Genomic DNA, 13,605 nt, shown 5'->3' with positions numbered 1-13,605 from the left:
TTTTTAGTGTATGTGCTGTGAAAGGGATCACTGAACTTGGCTTCTCTTGAGCAAGAGTGAAAGGCGGAGGATGCGCCCATCCACCCACACAGAGGTTTGTCTGCCTGAGTGAAAGCTTTAAAGCACTTCAAGATAACCGGAGATGAGTGGATCCAATCTCCTTCTATGGGCATATGAAGAAGAATGCAGACAGTTTTTGAACATGCAAGTTATCATCTTTGCAAACCACAAAGCCAGATCAGGCTTTAACTCAGAATCTGCATCCCTCAGTCACCAGCCAGTCTGACTGGGAACCACTGAGAAATGTCTCTAAAATTAATCACAAAAAAAAGGGACAGAAAACCAAAAATTTCAGAATATTACTCAAGTTACCACTTTGAGAGATTTGTTGAGACCAGCCTCAGTCGACACAGGGAAAAACAAAACAAAACAAACAAAAAGCCAAACAACAATAACAACAAAAACCCTCCTTCCGGGGCTGCAACCCTGTAGGTGGAACAACAATATGAACTAACCAGTACCCCCTGAGTTTGTGTCTCTAGCTGCATATGTAGCAGAAGATGGCCTAATCAGCCATCATTGGGAAGAGAGGCCCCTTGGTCTTGCAAACTTTATATGACCCAGCACAAGGCAAGGCCTGGGCCAAGTAGTGGGAGTCGGTGGGTAGGGGAGCAGAGGTGGGGGGAGGGGTATAGGAAACTTTCGGGATAGCATTTGAAATGTAAATAAAGAAAATAATAATAATAAAAAAAATAAATAATAAATGAAAGTAATAATAGAAAAAAAAAAAACCCTCCTTCCTTAGACTCCAGATAACACAGGGAAAAAAAAAAACACCAAACTAAAACAGAAGCAGTCCTCAAAAACAAAAAAGGGAAAATTCCAGAGGACCCCAGGTTCTGCTCCTGTAACCTTGTCCCCACAGCATGCTTGTTCATCTGCATTGAGAACCCCACTAGCATTTCTGTCTGCTGCACTCTGAATCAAAACGACCCACGTGTATAATGACTTACTTAAAAATCACAATCTGTAGGGGGAGTGGGGGACGTCAATCAATCTGGGAATGTAGAGCTTGCCACTCTCTTTCCAAATTGACAGCTTGGCTCCTTTAAATTTGCCATGATGGCTTTTCTTACAGCCAGACTGAGGCAGAAGGGGGATGGGAGGCTCCTCAGCACAGCCTTCACTTTGTCCACTCCAGGACTATCCCTTGCTCTCTTCCTTAACCAAGGCTGAGGGGCTGCAGGCTGGTAGTTAATTTCTGGCAAACAAGTACCTGTTATTTCCCCTACAGGGGCCCAAAGTTATTTCTTTCTAAACCTTTTAGGCCTGCCAGGGGTATTGCTGGATTACATAGTGCAAAAACCTGGGTGTGTGAAGACAAAGTTAGTGCTAAGAAAGAATAAAAGTAACAACTTGAAAGAATAAAGGTAACAACTTGAAGGTTAAAAGAAAAACAGCTACCAAGTTAGGGATCAAAAAACCTGGGGCTGGGGAGCTATAGAACATCAGAAGGGGACAATATACTTCCATTGCTTCATTTTCATTGCTACTGATGCACTTTAAAGAAATCAGTGCAGGTCATAGACAATACACTGTGGATGCACAAAACAAGGAACTCAAACCAGCAACCCATACTTACAGAAAAGACCTTGGCCACACTCATACACATACATACATACATACATACATACATACATACATGCATATACATGAATACAATAAATATTGGATATAGGCCTGACTCTGTATTATAACATTGTATTGAACATAAACATAGATTGTGATATTTTGAGTTAATATTAGATATTAAGATATACATATATCATTTTAAAAATTCTGTGACTCAATTGTTTTCGAAAAACTAGCCCACATGGTCAAGATCCTCAGAGCTGTCAAGGACCAAAAAAGAAAAAAAAAGAAAAAAAAAGAAAAGAAAAGAAAAAAGAAAAAGGTGTAAATTGTCATTATAAAACTCAACACTGCCAATCAATCAGTCAATCAAGATATAATTATAATGTGTACATGTACAATATGTTACACTTTTAAATATTACTTTTATCTACGTGTATGGACGTTTAGTCTTCACATATAGCTGTGCATGCTTAGCATCCTTGGAGGCCAGAAGAGGGAACTGGATCCTCTGGGACAGCAGTTATGGATGGTTGTAGGACATCATGTGGGTGCTGGCAATTGAACCCAGGTCCTCTGGAAGAGCAACCAGTGCTTTTAACTGCTGAGCCATCTTTCCAGCCCCAAGATGTTATACATTCATTAACAGATTGGTTGGTTCAACAGTACCACAAGGCTTTTATTGTTTCCTTACCTTAATCTGTATCTATGACTTAAAGGATTTTGTTTACTTGGAACACTATTCATTTGAGTCTAGTCTAGCAGACTCATTGAAAGGATGCCTATAAACCCATATATAACATTCATTATTAGAGAAAAGGACAGATCATTATATATTGATAATGGTAAAAAATCTATGAGATCTCAAATCAACTAAAAATAGAGAAGTTTTGATATGATTTTGAAAAAACATTAAAAACTAGCCTTCAAACTCTATGCATTTCCCCCCCCCCTTTCCTGATGATGGGACCAGCAAATGCAGTCTAGAATCCAACTGCAAATGAGCAGAAAAGTATTGCAGGTGGGGTCAATGGCTTGTGTCCCATCACAAGTGCAGCAATTGTTCCTCTCCAATGGTTCCTTTCCTCACAGCTGACAGGCAAAAGTGTTCAGCATTTCTCAAGAAATGTATCGGTCATGTGTCTTGTTCTTGATTTGTGTTCTTTTTTTGATTTTTTATTGTTATATGTAAGTATATTATAGCTGTCTTCAAACATACCAGAAGAGGTTGTCAGATTTCACTATGGATGGTTGTAAGCCACCATGTGATTGCTGGGATTTGAACTCAGGACATCCAGAAGAGCTTAACCGCTGAGTCATCTCACCAGCCCTTGATTTGTGTTCTTAAAATATTGTTATGTCAGTAAAGGAAAACCATTGTCTATGACAAGGCCATTTTCAATTCTTGTTCCCTTTCAATCCTGGATCACATGCATATAGATCTATTTCACATGATTACATCCTGGTATCTGCAATTTTGTGTTCTGATCTGTTGATTTATTTTGCAAAACAAAAGCAAACCCCTGTTTTATAGTTCTACTTATTCAAGTACTTATTTAGCAAGCATTTATGAAGGTACATATTAGGATTCAAACACTATTTCAGGTACCTCAAATATAAAGACACAAAAAAGCAGAGTCTTTGCATCTTAAAAAACTCTCAGCTTAGAGGAATATAGCCAGTATTTATAATGCACAACATCATAATAAATATATATTTAAGGGGCTCTGTGTGAACCATTTTAATGGCTTCATGTCTTCTAGGTAGATAATGCAACTTAATTCTTTTCCTTGATTATTTTTCATTATTACAAATGTTGCTACAATTAACACAGTCCCTGTATGCACTTTTGTTAACCATTTTCAGCAGATAAATTCTTAGGAATGAGATCATTTTATAGCTATTGACATACCTTCATATAAATATCATATAGCTATACAAATTCACCACTTTTACTAGGCACTGCCAACAGTCCAACCAGTAAATACTTTTTAGTGGGCTGAAATCTACTAATTACTATCTTAATTTACACTTTAATAAATAGCAGGGTGGGATATTTTCACATAGTTAAAATTTTTCTCCATGGCAAGACATGGTAATATATAGCTGTAATCCAACACGCTAAGACAGTTTCAGGCAGCAGTTTAGATTCAAACTCAAAGGATTCATTGGGCTACCAAGAGAATCCTTGGCTTAGAACAATAAAAATTTTTAAAAAGAACTATTTTTCCTTATGGGATTTGTGATTATGGAAAATTCCTGTGTCATTTGGTATTGGTCTAACAGCTTCATAATATTTTTGTACATTTTTGATTTTTGAGATAGGTCTTACTATATTGTTCTGGCTGGCCTGGAACTTGCTATATAGACCAGGCTGGCCTGGAACTCATAGAAATCTGCCTGCCTCTACCTGTAGAGTACTGGGGTTAAAAGCATGTATCACCTTGCCTGGCACCTTTATATATTTTTTATATATTACATTTATAACATTTTATAACAATACAGTTTCCCTGTGTGCTGTTCTCTTTCTTAAATTACCTCCATATACAACAATTTTAACATTTTTATTAGTCAAGCCTACTTTTTTATCATAGAATTTCTTCCATAGGTCTGATGTTAAGAAATCTGTCCATCAGTGAATAGATGTTCTGCTCAGCTGTCCATTCATTTCTTATTCATCTAAGTTTCAATAAGTGCCGTACTTGACAGCAGACATTCTTTTTTTTTTTTATTTTTTTTATTTTTTTGGTTTTTCGAGACAGAGTTTCTCTGTGTAGCCCTGGCTGTCCTGGAACTCACTCTGTAGACCAGGCTGGCCTCAAACTCAGAAATTCGCCTGCCTCTGCCTCCCAGGTGCTGGGTGGCGTGCGCCACCACTGCCCGGCGACAGCAGACATTCTTAAAGGCTGAATAATATATTAGCACAAATTATCCAAAACTTAGAAACAGACAAAGGAGATTAAAAGCACGTTCTCCCAGTGCCTTTCTGGGAGCCTCTTTAGTGACTTCTCTCCGGACACACACCTTTGTTATACCTGAAAGCACTACAAGTGATTCTTATGAGACTATACTACCAACTGACTAGCAGAGATGCCAATGATCTGTCTTCTAGAAAAGCTAACCCCAAAAGTCTCAGTTTAATTGCTGTGCCAGTCACTATAGGGTTTGGCATCCAAGTTACTCAAGTATCCAAGCCCTCATCAAGTTACTCATCGCCCCAGTCTTTATCCAAGCTTTGTTCTTTCCCAGTTCTCCTGGCACAACCTACTCATATTACAGATCTCTTAGTGGGGAGTTGAGGGCCGGTTAGGATTTGGTGAGAAAATCTGGAAACCTGACTTCTGCTGGCAGACCTGCCAGTACTACCCTGACAATAGCTCACTTCCAGACCCCCCTCAACATCCACCCTGTTTTCTATAGATCATGAGCACCTGTAATGTCAACTGATATCCAGAAAACACATGCAAGTGGCACTTCTTTCTATATAAAGAGGCAAAGCTTAATCAGAATGAATGATGAAGTTCTAACAGTCCAAGACACAAGATGCCCAAAGCATGAGGGAGCAGAGTGCAAGCAGTCCCACTCAGTGTCTCTAGGAACATTCTATCAGTAAGGCTAGTTTGGGGTAGATAGGAGCAAACATTCAAGGGAAACTGAGACCGTCACTAGTCAATAGAGTAGGCTTTGCCCCTTAGCCCTGCCTCTGCTACCTCTTGAGGGTTTTTGCTCATCCACACCATAAAGTGATCATGATGATTAAGTGCCCTAACGCGTGAAGACCTTCCTCGTAGAGCTTGGAGTGAGGTCTTGGGTTCCACAGTGGAACAACAACAAAGGAACTGCAGGGAGGTCTGAGGGAATGTGTGTTGTTGGCATGAGCATGGGCCTACCTTCCCCAGCTGAGACTCATGGAAATGACAATCTCTCCCTTGGGCCAGAGTTCAAATGCTGACAGTGGGTACAGAGATGACCATGGTAGTTTTCTTCCCTCTTGTCCATGCTATGGCCTAAAAACTGGTCCTCTCCAGACACTGTACCTATTGAGATCTGCTTAACCTGTCTTCTTGCTCAGCTGTATAAAATAATCCTGCCTCCTTCTTTATCTGTATGTAATAACCCTGGTTCCTTCTTTATCTGCAATGTAATGTCCCTGCCTTGTTCAGCTGTGTGCAATAACCTCACTTCCCTGCTCAACTGTGTAGAATAAATGCACTGAGTTTTGCTTTGCTTTGTTTTGTTTTCTTCAGGGGGTGGGGTGCAGCTGCGGCTTCTCCAAAGAGTCCAGGCTATTCAATCCAAGGTTATATTGTGAGTCTCTGTGTTTGCCATTTCTTCGTCCCCTTGCCACCACTAGTCAGGGTTCTAGCATTCAAGCCATGCAAGAACATGACAAAGAAAAACCCTTATCAGACTTGTCATATACTTAGTCTTCCAATAAATGCCACATGCCACTTTCATTCTCTCTCAACTCAGTATTCTCCACAATGAAAACTGAGTCCCTACTCCAGAGATGGGTCTCTGCTATTGTGATCACTCAAGAGTCCAAAAGTCGCCGGGGAAGCTGATGACACAGCACTGTGTGTTATGGCACAAAGACAACGGCTTCAGATGGCCACACATCTGGCCCCCACTCCCACCTGACCTAAACAAATCCCTCTGAAGGAACCACTTTCCCTAGGAGACTCAATTAGATGACTTTTAGAGTCTCTGGGTTTGACTCTTCGTGGCTAAGGCCAATGGGCCTGTGCACAGGTAGCCAGGGCTCTTCATGGCTGAGCACACAGGTGGATCTGATAGCCACACGAGACAACGCTGTCAGCTGAGCTACTTGCTTACCTCTCCTACAACCTCTATGATGTCTCCGACTTTCAGCTCAAGCTCATCGTCATTCTGGGGCAGGTAGCTGAATGCCACCTGGCATCGGCGTCTCCGTCGCTCTCCTGAATGGGAAAAAGCAAACTATTTAGATACAGTTCTTCTCTCACATTCCATATTAAGGTTTTAAAGAGAGACTTCCTAGGCATGCAGGCAAAGTAAGCTGATTTGTCTCAAATATGCTTCCCGGGGCATAGCTAGAGGCACAGCAGCCCCGGTCTCTTAGAGAGGCATTAGAAAGCAGAGCAGTGCTTCTTGGTGTTTTGAAAAGCTGCTGGGTCAGAAACCCATGGACATGAGAAACTGACCCATTGGCACTGAAGGCAGAACCCCCACCCTGGAGCACTGGAGCACAGTGTTGCCTTAAACGCGCTTCCATAGATGGCGCTTTCTATTTGCTGCTGTTGGTTTATAATGAAAGCTGATGTGATGTGCTAACGAAAGGAGGATGGTCTACTTCTGATGCTAGCGAGGCAAAGAGCACTTCCCTCCCACTCCCAAGTGTGCAAAGCAAATGAGAAAGTGGCCTGGCCTTTCTCTTACTAATCATCACCCTTTCAACACAGTGGACCTCAAGCCTGATAACCCAAAGCCAATTGAATTTCTGCTATTCTTGGTACAATTTCAAAAGTCCCACAGGGTTCAACATAGCCATTTGTGTCCCAGGGGATGTATTCGCAAGATGCCTGGCTGCTTCCACAGAAGCAACCCAGGCAAGTCAAGGTTAAAAGTCAGAGCCATACTTCACTTAGAGGACACTGACTCTTATACTATGCCATTAATATAATGGGTCCCACCAGGGGGGCTTGACTTGGAGCTGGTACAAATACGGACACTACCATCTAACGGACATCCATACTGCCCATGTACACTGTGGGAGCAAATACCATGCATGTGGGATGACGTGCAATAGTGGTGGTAGAAGCCAGGGGGTGGTGTATGAGGACTACGAACCGAGATGGGCATTGCTCAGAGGTTTGTTGCTCACAACTGAACACCTCACACCATTTCTTCACGCCACTACATGGCCTAGAAAATCAACAGGATCAACAACTTCAAAGAAGTGCATTTAGAAAGGCCAGCATTATTTCTGGGTGTTGCCTCTGGAGACTTTTATTATTTTCTAAGCTTTTCCCTGTAAAAGGAAGTCCCTGTCGGGATGATTACAGAGCACATTAGCCGTACCCCCCCCCACCCCTGAATGACATCACACAAAGAAGAAGGTGTTGGAACTACATCTATGGGCTTCCTGATCAATATTTTTCAAAAGCCAGTGGCCCAGTTTTCACTTTCATTTTTCGATGTCTGTACCACCTCCCTAAGGAAGAACAGGGTGGAACACAAAGAAGAGGGCAGAAGTTCAGAATCAATATCTCGGCTAATCACATCTTCAGCCACTACACTAATGATCCCCACCTTTTTGCACAAAGTCACAAGCTACTGAATCTTGATAAGAACAAACTCAGCTCACAGGCACATCCTAGGCTAGCAATGTGTCCTGTTAGCTGACTGAATCGTGTAACCTTGCAAGGAGGACCTGGCACTGCATGGGCCAGAGGACCTAAGCATATTGCCTCTCCAAAGGACAAGGCTAAAGGACTGATATTCCAGTGCAATGCATACTGTCAAAAAGTTGGCTATGATGGGACACATCTGCAGTCCCATTGATCAGAGGGTTGAGGCAGGAGATCCTAAGTTTCAGGCCAGTGTAGGCTATTCAGTAAGATCCTATTTCAAAAACAAAAATGAAAAACTACCACTATTGCTCTATAGCTCCCAACAATGCAGAAGACAAATGAGGAACTAGACACTAAATGGCACATAGTTCTCGTTCTAGCAAAGAAAATCTGGGTGACAGGGAATTTATGCCTTTCCTCCCCAGCTTCCCCATATACATCCCTTGAGATAAAGTTTTAGGGATTTGTAAGTTTTCATTTTCTAGGGTTTGTTTTTATACACATTATTTAATTTCAGGGGGTAGGAAAACTATACATGTACCGCAGTGTGCACATAGAGGTCAGAAAACAACCTGGGAAAGAGAGTTCTCTCACCATGTAGATCCTAGGTGCCGAGCTTAAGTTGTGAGCTTAGTGGCAGGTGCCTCTATGCACTGAGCCATAGAATCAGGTGCCCATTATCTATTTTTATGTTGAAATTAACTCTAAAAATACAACTCTTAAGCACGAAATGAAATAACAAATGTCTGAAAACTGATACAATCACAGAAGCCACCAAATCCAGACCATGTTGAAATAGCACCAAAAGGCCCTGAAGGTTCTAACCAAAGCCATAAATGTTAGATATAATGGTAAAGGGAGTAGGGGGGGGATCGATTATATGTAAAATGAAGTAGTCAAATGGAATACTGCAGACAGAAAGGCTTAAGCAAGGAGGGAGGAGTTGTAGGGAAATCAGGGGATGAGGGGGAGATGACCCAAATGAAGATGGTATCATGGGTACTCATAACCCAACTTTTAAAATGAGTGGAAGGATAGTAAAATACATGGGAAATAAGAGAAGACAGGGAAATAAGAGATACCGAGGGTTAAGGGGTTAACTGGGGATGGGGAGGAGGAACAGGCGAGAGCAGCAGGGCTGAGTGGTTTAATCAACACCAACAATCTATGAAAAGCCTTATGGAAACTCATTAGTTAATGAACAAATTTCAAAATATAACATTTTTGAAAAGAATTACCCTGTACATAACTGTCAGAAGACATAAATTATTAAATGAAAATCACAGTGTAAGACACAACATCTTCTGGCCTTCTCAAACACCTGCATGCACCCCAGTGAGTGTACACACACACACACACACACACACACACACGGCCACACAAATAAATGTTTTTGAAATTTTAAAAGATAGCACCTAGCTTAACACTGTACAAATGGCAAAGGCCAAGGTGATATATTCTTAGGGAAATGATTATTCCAACAGATTCAGGACCTGGAACATACTCATCTGACTTCACCTCATCTAAATCTGTGCATTGGAGACCATAAAAGCTTACATGGTACCAAAGGAATGATGCACTCGCTAATTTCTCTCTGACAGCTAGCCAATATTTCTTAAATGGTTCGGAGGTTACTTAACTGGTGCCATAAAACCTTATAATGTACACTGTCAACATACCAAGAAAAGTCCTAGAGGACAAAAAGAAAGATTTAGAGGCAGCTGGTGCTAAAGGTGGCCTGACTTGAACCCATGCAGAAAGTCTTATTTTCTCTATAAGAGGCTCGCTCAAGACCATCTCTTCCTTTGAGAAATTTCTTCAGTTCTTTAAGCTGGGGTCTCCAGAAGTAGTCCAGACTAGCCTCAAATTTTTGACCTTCCTGGCTTTGCCTTCCAAGTGCTGGGATTAGAGGCATGCATGGGCCATCACACCTCCTGATGCCCACGTCCCCATATCACTGTATCTCAACCACAGGAGTTATAAATAAAAGGGTTGGGATGAGCAACCATTTTGCAAAGGAGGAAAGGACCAGTGATTTCCTCAGAAGCGCTAAGCTAGTAAGAGGCAGCATTTTCCTTGCCTTGTGGTCAGAGGTCTCTCTCAGGTCCCAGATGAGGCGAATCAATCCACTCATCCCAGCTTCTCTGCAGTCTGTATTCACTGCTTCCTGTAACACTGACACTACACCAACTTTTCACTCTGACTTTCACTAAAAAGTTCCCAGACTGTCGGCCTCTGTTTCTCTGGACCTCAGCTCTGCACACCATTGACCTGAACTTGAGTGCTGGCTTTACAACCCAGTTTGTGTATGAGGAGGGACATAGACTGCATTCACCTAGGATGACATAAGAAGTTTCAGGGTGTCTCTTACCACTTTTTCTTGCCCTACTATTTCACTGGCATTTACTAGTGAATCATGGCCTTCCTTGAAAGGGCAGTACAATGACATCACTTCCTTTTGTTTTTTGTTTTTTTTTCCTGAAGATTAGAAACAAGCATGTTTTGCCCACACCTGGGATTTGGGATCTCTTATTTTCAGCCTCCATCTTCCTGCTCAGTCCAACTTGTGACACACATAATAAACACGACCAACAATATACATCTATGTTACACAAACTAGAAAGTGGAGCATCTGTGTTTTTCCTTCTTCATGGCAACAGCACTGCCACTGTTTAGGTCACTTCTGTGTTTCCAAGGCAAGGTCATTTTAACTTCTCAAGCATAATTGAAAGAAGGAAAGGACATAATGCACATGCAAGCATGTATGCACACATTGCTTACCCAAAAATAAAAATAAGGAAAAATATCGCAATATAAAATATAAAAATATATAAAAAATAAAAATATAAATATATAAATATAAAAATATAAAAATAAAAATATAAAAAAATATAAATATAAAAATATAAAAATATCACAATGCTACATTTGCTACATCTTTTTTTTTGTATTTTTCAAGACAGGGTTTCTCTGTGTAGTCCTGGATGTCCTGGAACTCACTCTGTAGACCAGGCTGGCCTCGAACTCAGAAATCCGACTGCCTCTGCCTCCCAAGTGCTGAGATTAAAGACGTGCACCACCACCGCCCAGCTATTTGCTACATCTTTACTTAATATCCTGATAGCATGTTGGCCCTAAAATACACATGCATGAATATGTGCCCATATGCAAGAACATGGACACAGACATATAAACCTCAAGTTTCTCACTAGAACAGCCACATTCATAACAAACATGGTTAATAAAATAATACCAGCTAACATATATTGAACACTTATACTCAATGCTTAAGACTATTAGATACATTACCTGTGTTGCGCCATTTTGTTCCTACATTGATCTCTAGGTAGATTATGGGCTCTTCTTTTCTTTTCTTTTTTTTTTTACTTACTTATTTTTTTATTATTATTTTCACGGGCTCTCTTTTTATAAACAATGAATTTGAGGAAGACATAGCAATCAATTATTTCACCAGAGGTTTTATAGCTTATAAGTAGAAGGGTTTGTATTCAAACCTGGTGACATAATTCTAAAGATGCTGCTGCCCATCTAGCTGGCTGTTCTTAAAATAAATCTCAGCTCTATGTTGAGGCTTCAGAAAGAATCATGTATAGGGGTCAGAGAAATGGTCCAGTGGGTAAAAGTATTTCGATCCTTAAAATCCACATAAAGGTAGAAGGGGAAACTGACTCTAGAAAGCTACACGCATGCGCGCACACACACCTACCACATACCCCAAAACAATTCATAATAATCAATAAACAACAACAACAACAATAATAATCTGGATGAGCTAGTATAGTACATGGCTAAGAGTTAAAACCAGAAAGTGAAAAAACTCTAATCACAAAATTTTCCAGCAGCGACTAGGAACTGGGGTCTACAGGACCCCCACATAAAGAAATGCACCAGTTATATGGGGAGACATTATAGTATATTCCCCTTCTCTAAGATTGAAGTTACCGAAATTATAAACTACACCATGACTCCAGTCCCAGAATAAGGCACACACTGATGTCTTAGATCCTTTATCCTACAGTCTTGTGGCATGTGGAACTTTCACTAGACCAAATCTATTTACTGGCCACAAAAAAATGTAGCAAATAACATCATGAACAGAAAGTCTTTGGGTCAATTGACAATATCTGACACTCACAACATCTTTTTGAGAGTCCACATCTTTCCCAACAGCAATAAACTATATAGGCTTAAATTATTTGTTATTTGGGTACTAAGGATGTAGTTCTGTTATTACTGTGCTTGCTTAGTATGCATATAGCCTTGGTGTGGTGATACAGTAACATATCCCTGTAATACCAGAAAGAGAGAGACAGAGACAAAGAGAGACAGAAACAGAGAGACAGAGAGACAGAAAGAGAGTTACTTAGTAACCAAGTTATAAAAGAGAAAGTACTGTTAAAGTAAAGTCAAAGAGATAAATTAGAAGCCCCCAAATTCCCATTTCCAGGGCTACTTCAGACATTTTTCCAAGATTGTTCTGGGAACCATAAGTACCAGGATCTTAAAGTACAGAGCAGACCTATTGAACATAACTTCTGTGGGAGTGTCAGAAACTTGCTGTTTCTCTGTATGATAATGCTCACAAAAATCTAAACCTGAGGTACCACAAGTTATAGATAATAGAAAACCACCTCACAGGAACAGGCAATCACTCCTTGGAGGATGTGAGTCATTGCTTCTCAGTCTTGACTACACACTGCCATCTCTTTGGGACCTTTCAGGAAACTACTGATGCCTTCCTAAATGGCAGTCTCTGAGGAACTAGATCTCCACAGAAAATGTTTTCATTCAGTGCTGGCAAAAAGAAAATATCAGAAGCATCAAAATTTATGAAAGATCATAGCATCAGCTCTACAGGCCTTCCTGTGGCTCCCAAGGGACCAGGAGATCATGTACTGAGGAGTGTATTACAACTTGTCTGACATGTTCCAACAGGTGGCAAGCTAGATGGGCAGGTAGATAAGACTAGAGAGTTAAGGAGTAAGAAGTAAAGCTCTTTCTGTAAGAAATGAATATTGACTAATGACATAAAGCAATGTAAGCACACATGATCTCCATTTTGTAGACATCAGAGAAACTTGATTCTGGCAAGAATCAATGTCTCCTGAAAGCACTGGGTGAACGTTACTGAGGACTGGGATATTTACAGAACCTCTAGGTATCTCCCTCAAATTACCTTTAATTACAAAAACTCAGGTCCTCTTGATTGCTTCACCAATCAAGGAGCAAGCTGACATGACTCCTGACCAGTTGTAACTACAGAATACTGTGCATAAACATTGGCTTCAATCTAGCCACCAGGAAACCAAAGTTTCCAAGGAACTAGTCTACAAAAACTGTCCTAATTTTTTCCTTTTACTGGTCTGTGTCACAAAGTATTTCTGAAGGGTAAGAAACTACTACACTCTCAAAACACAAAGCAAAAAAACAAATCTGATTTCCCACAAATGGGATTCTTGTATGTGCAAATCTCTCTCTCTCTCTCTCTCTCTCTCTCTCTCTCTCTCTCTCTCTCTCTCTCTCTCTGTGTGTGTGTGTATTGCTGAGAATGAAAGAAGCTAGGAAGCACACAAGAGAAGAGAGAGAGAGAGAGAGAGAGAGAGAGAGAGAGAGAGAGAGA

At 40.7% G+C, this 13,605-nt stretch overlaps 1 protein-coding gene across 7 annotated transcripts in view; it reads right to left on the bottom strand.

Annotated features, from left to right (window-relative positions):
* The window catches only part of Sh3kbp1 (SH3 domain containing kinase binding protein 1), a 341,291-nt gene that overhangs the window by 162,192 nt on the left and 165,494 nt on the right, over positions 1–13,605 (bottom strand). For all 7 annotated transcript variants that reach the window (XM_021188708.2, XM_029534111.1, XM_029534114.1 and 4 more), the window contains one exon: positions 6,469–6,572. In XM_021188708.2, the coding sequence (XP_021044367.1) occupies positions 6,469–6,572 (104 nt within the window). The remainder of the gene's footprint in view (positions 1–6,468; positions 6,573–13,605) is intronic.

Source organism: Mus pahari, chromosome X (genome assembly GCF_900095145.1).
Source record: "Mus pahari chromosome X, PAHARI_EIJ_v1.1, whole genome shotgun sequence".
Taxonomy (NCBI): Eukaryota; Metazoa; Chordata; class Mammalia; order Rodentia; family Muridae; genus Mus; species Mus pahari.
The sequence above is the reverse complement of the archived record's forward strand: the minus strand, read 5'-3'. Positions and strand labels throughout refer to the sequence as shown.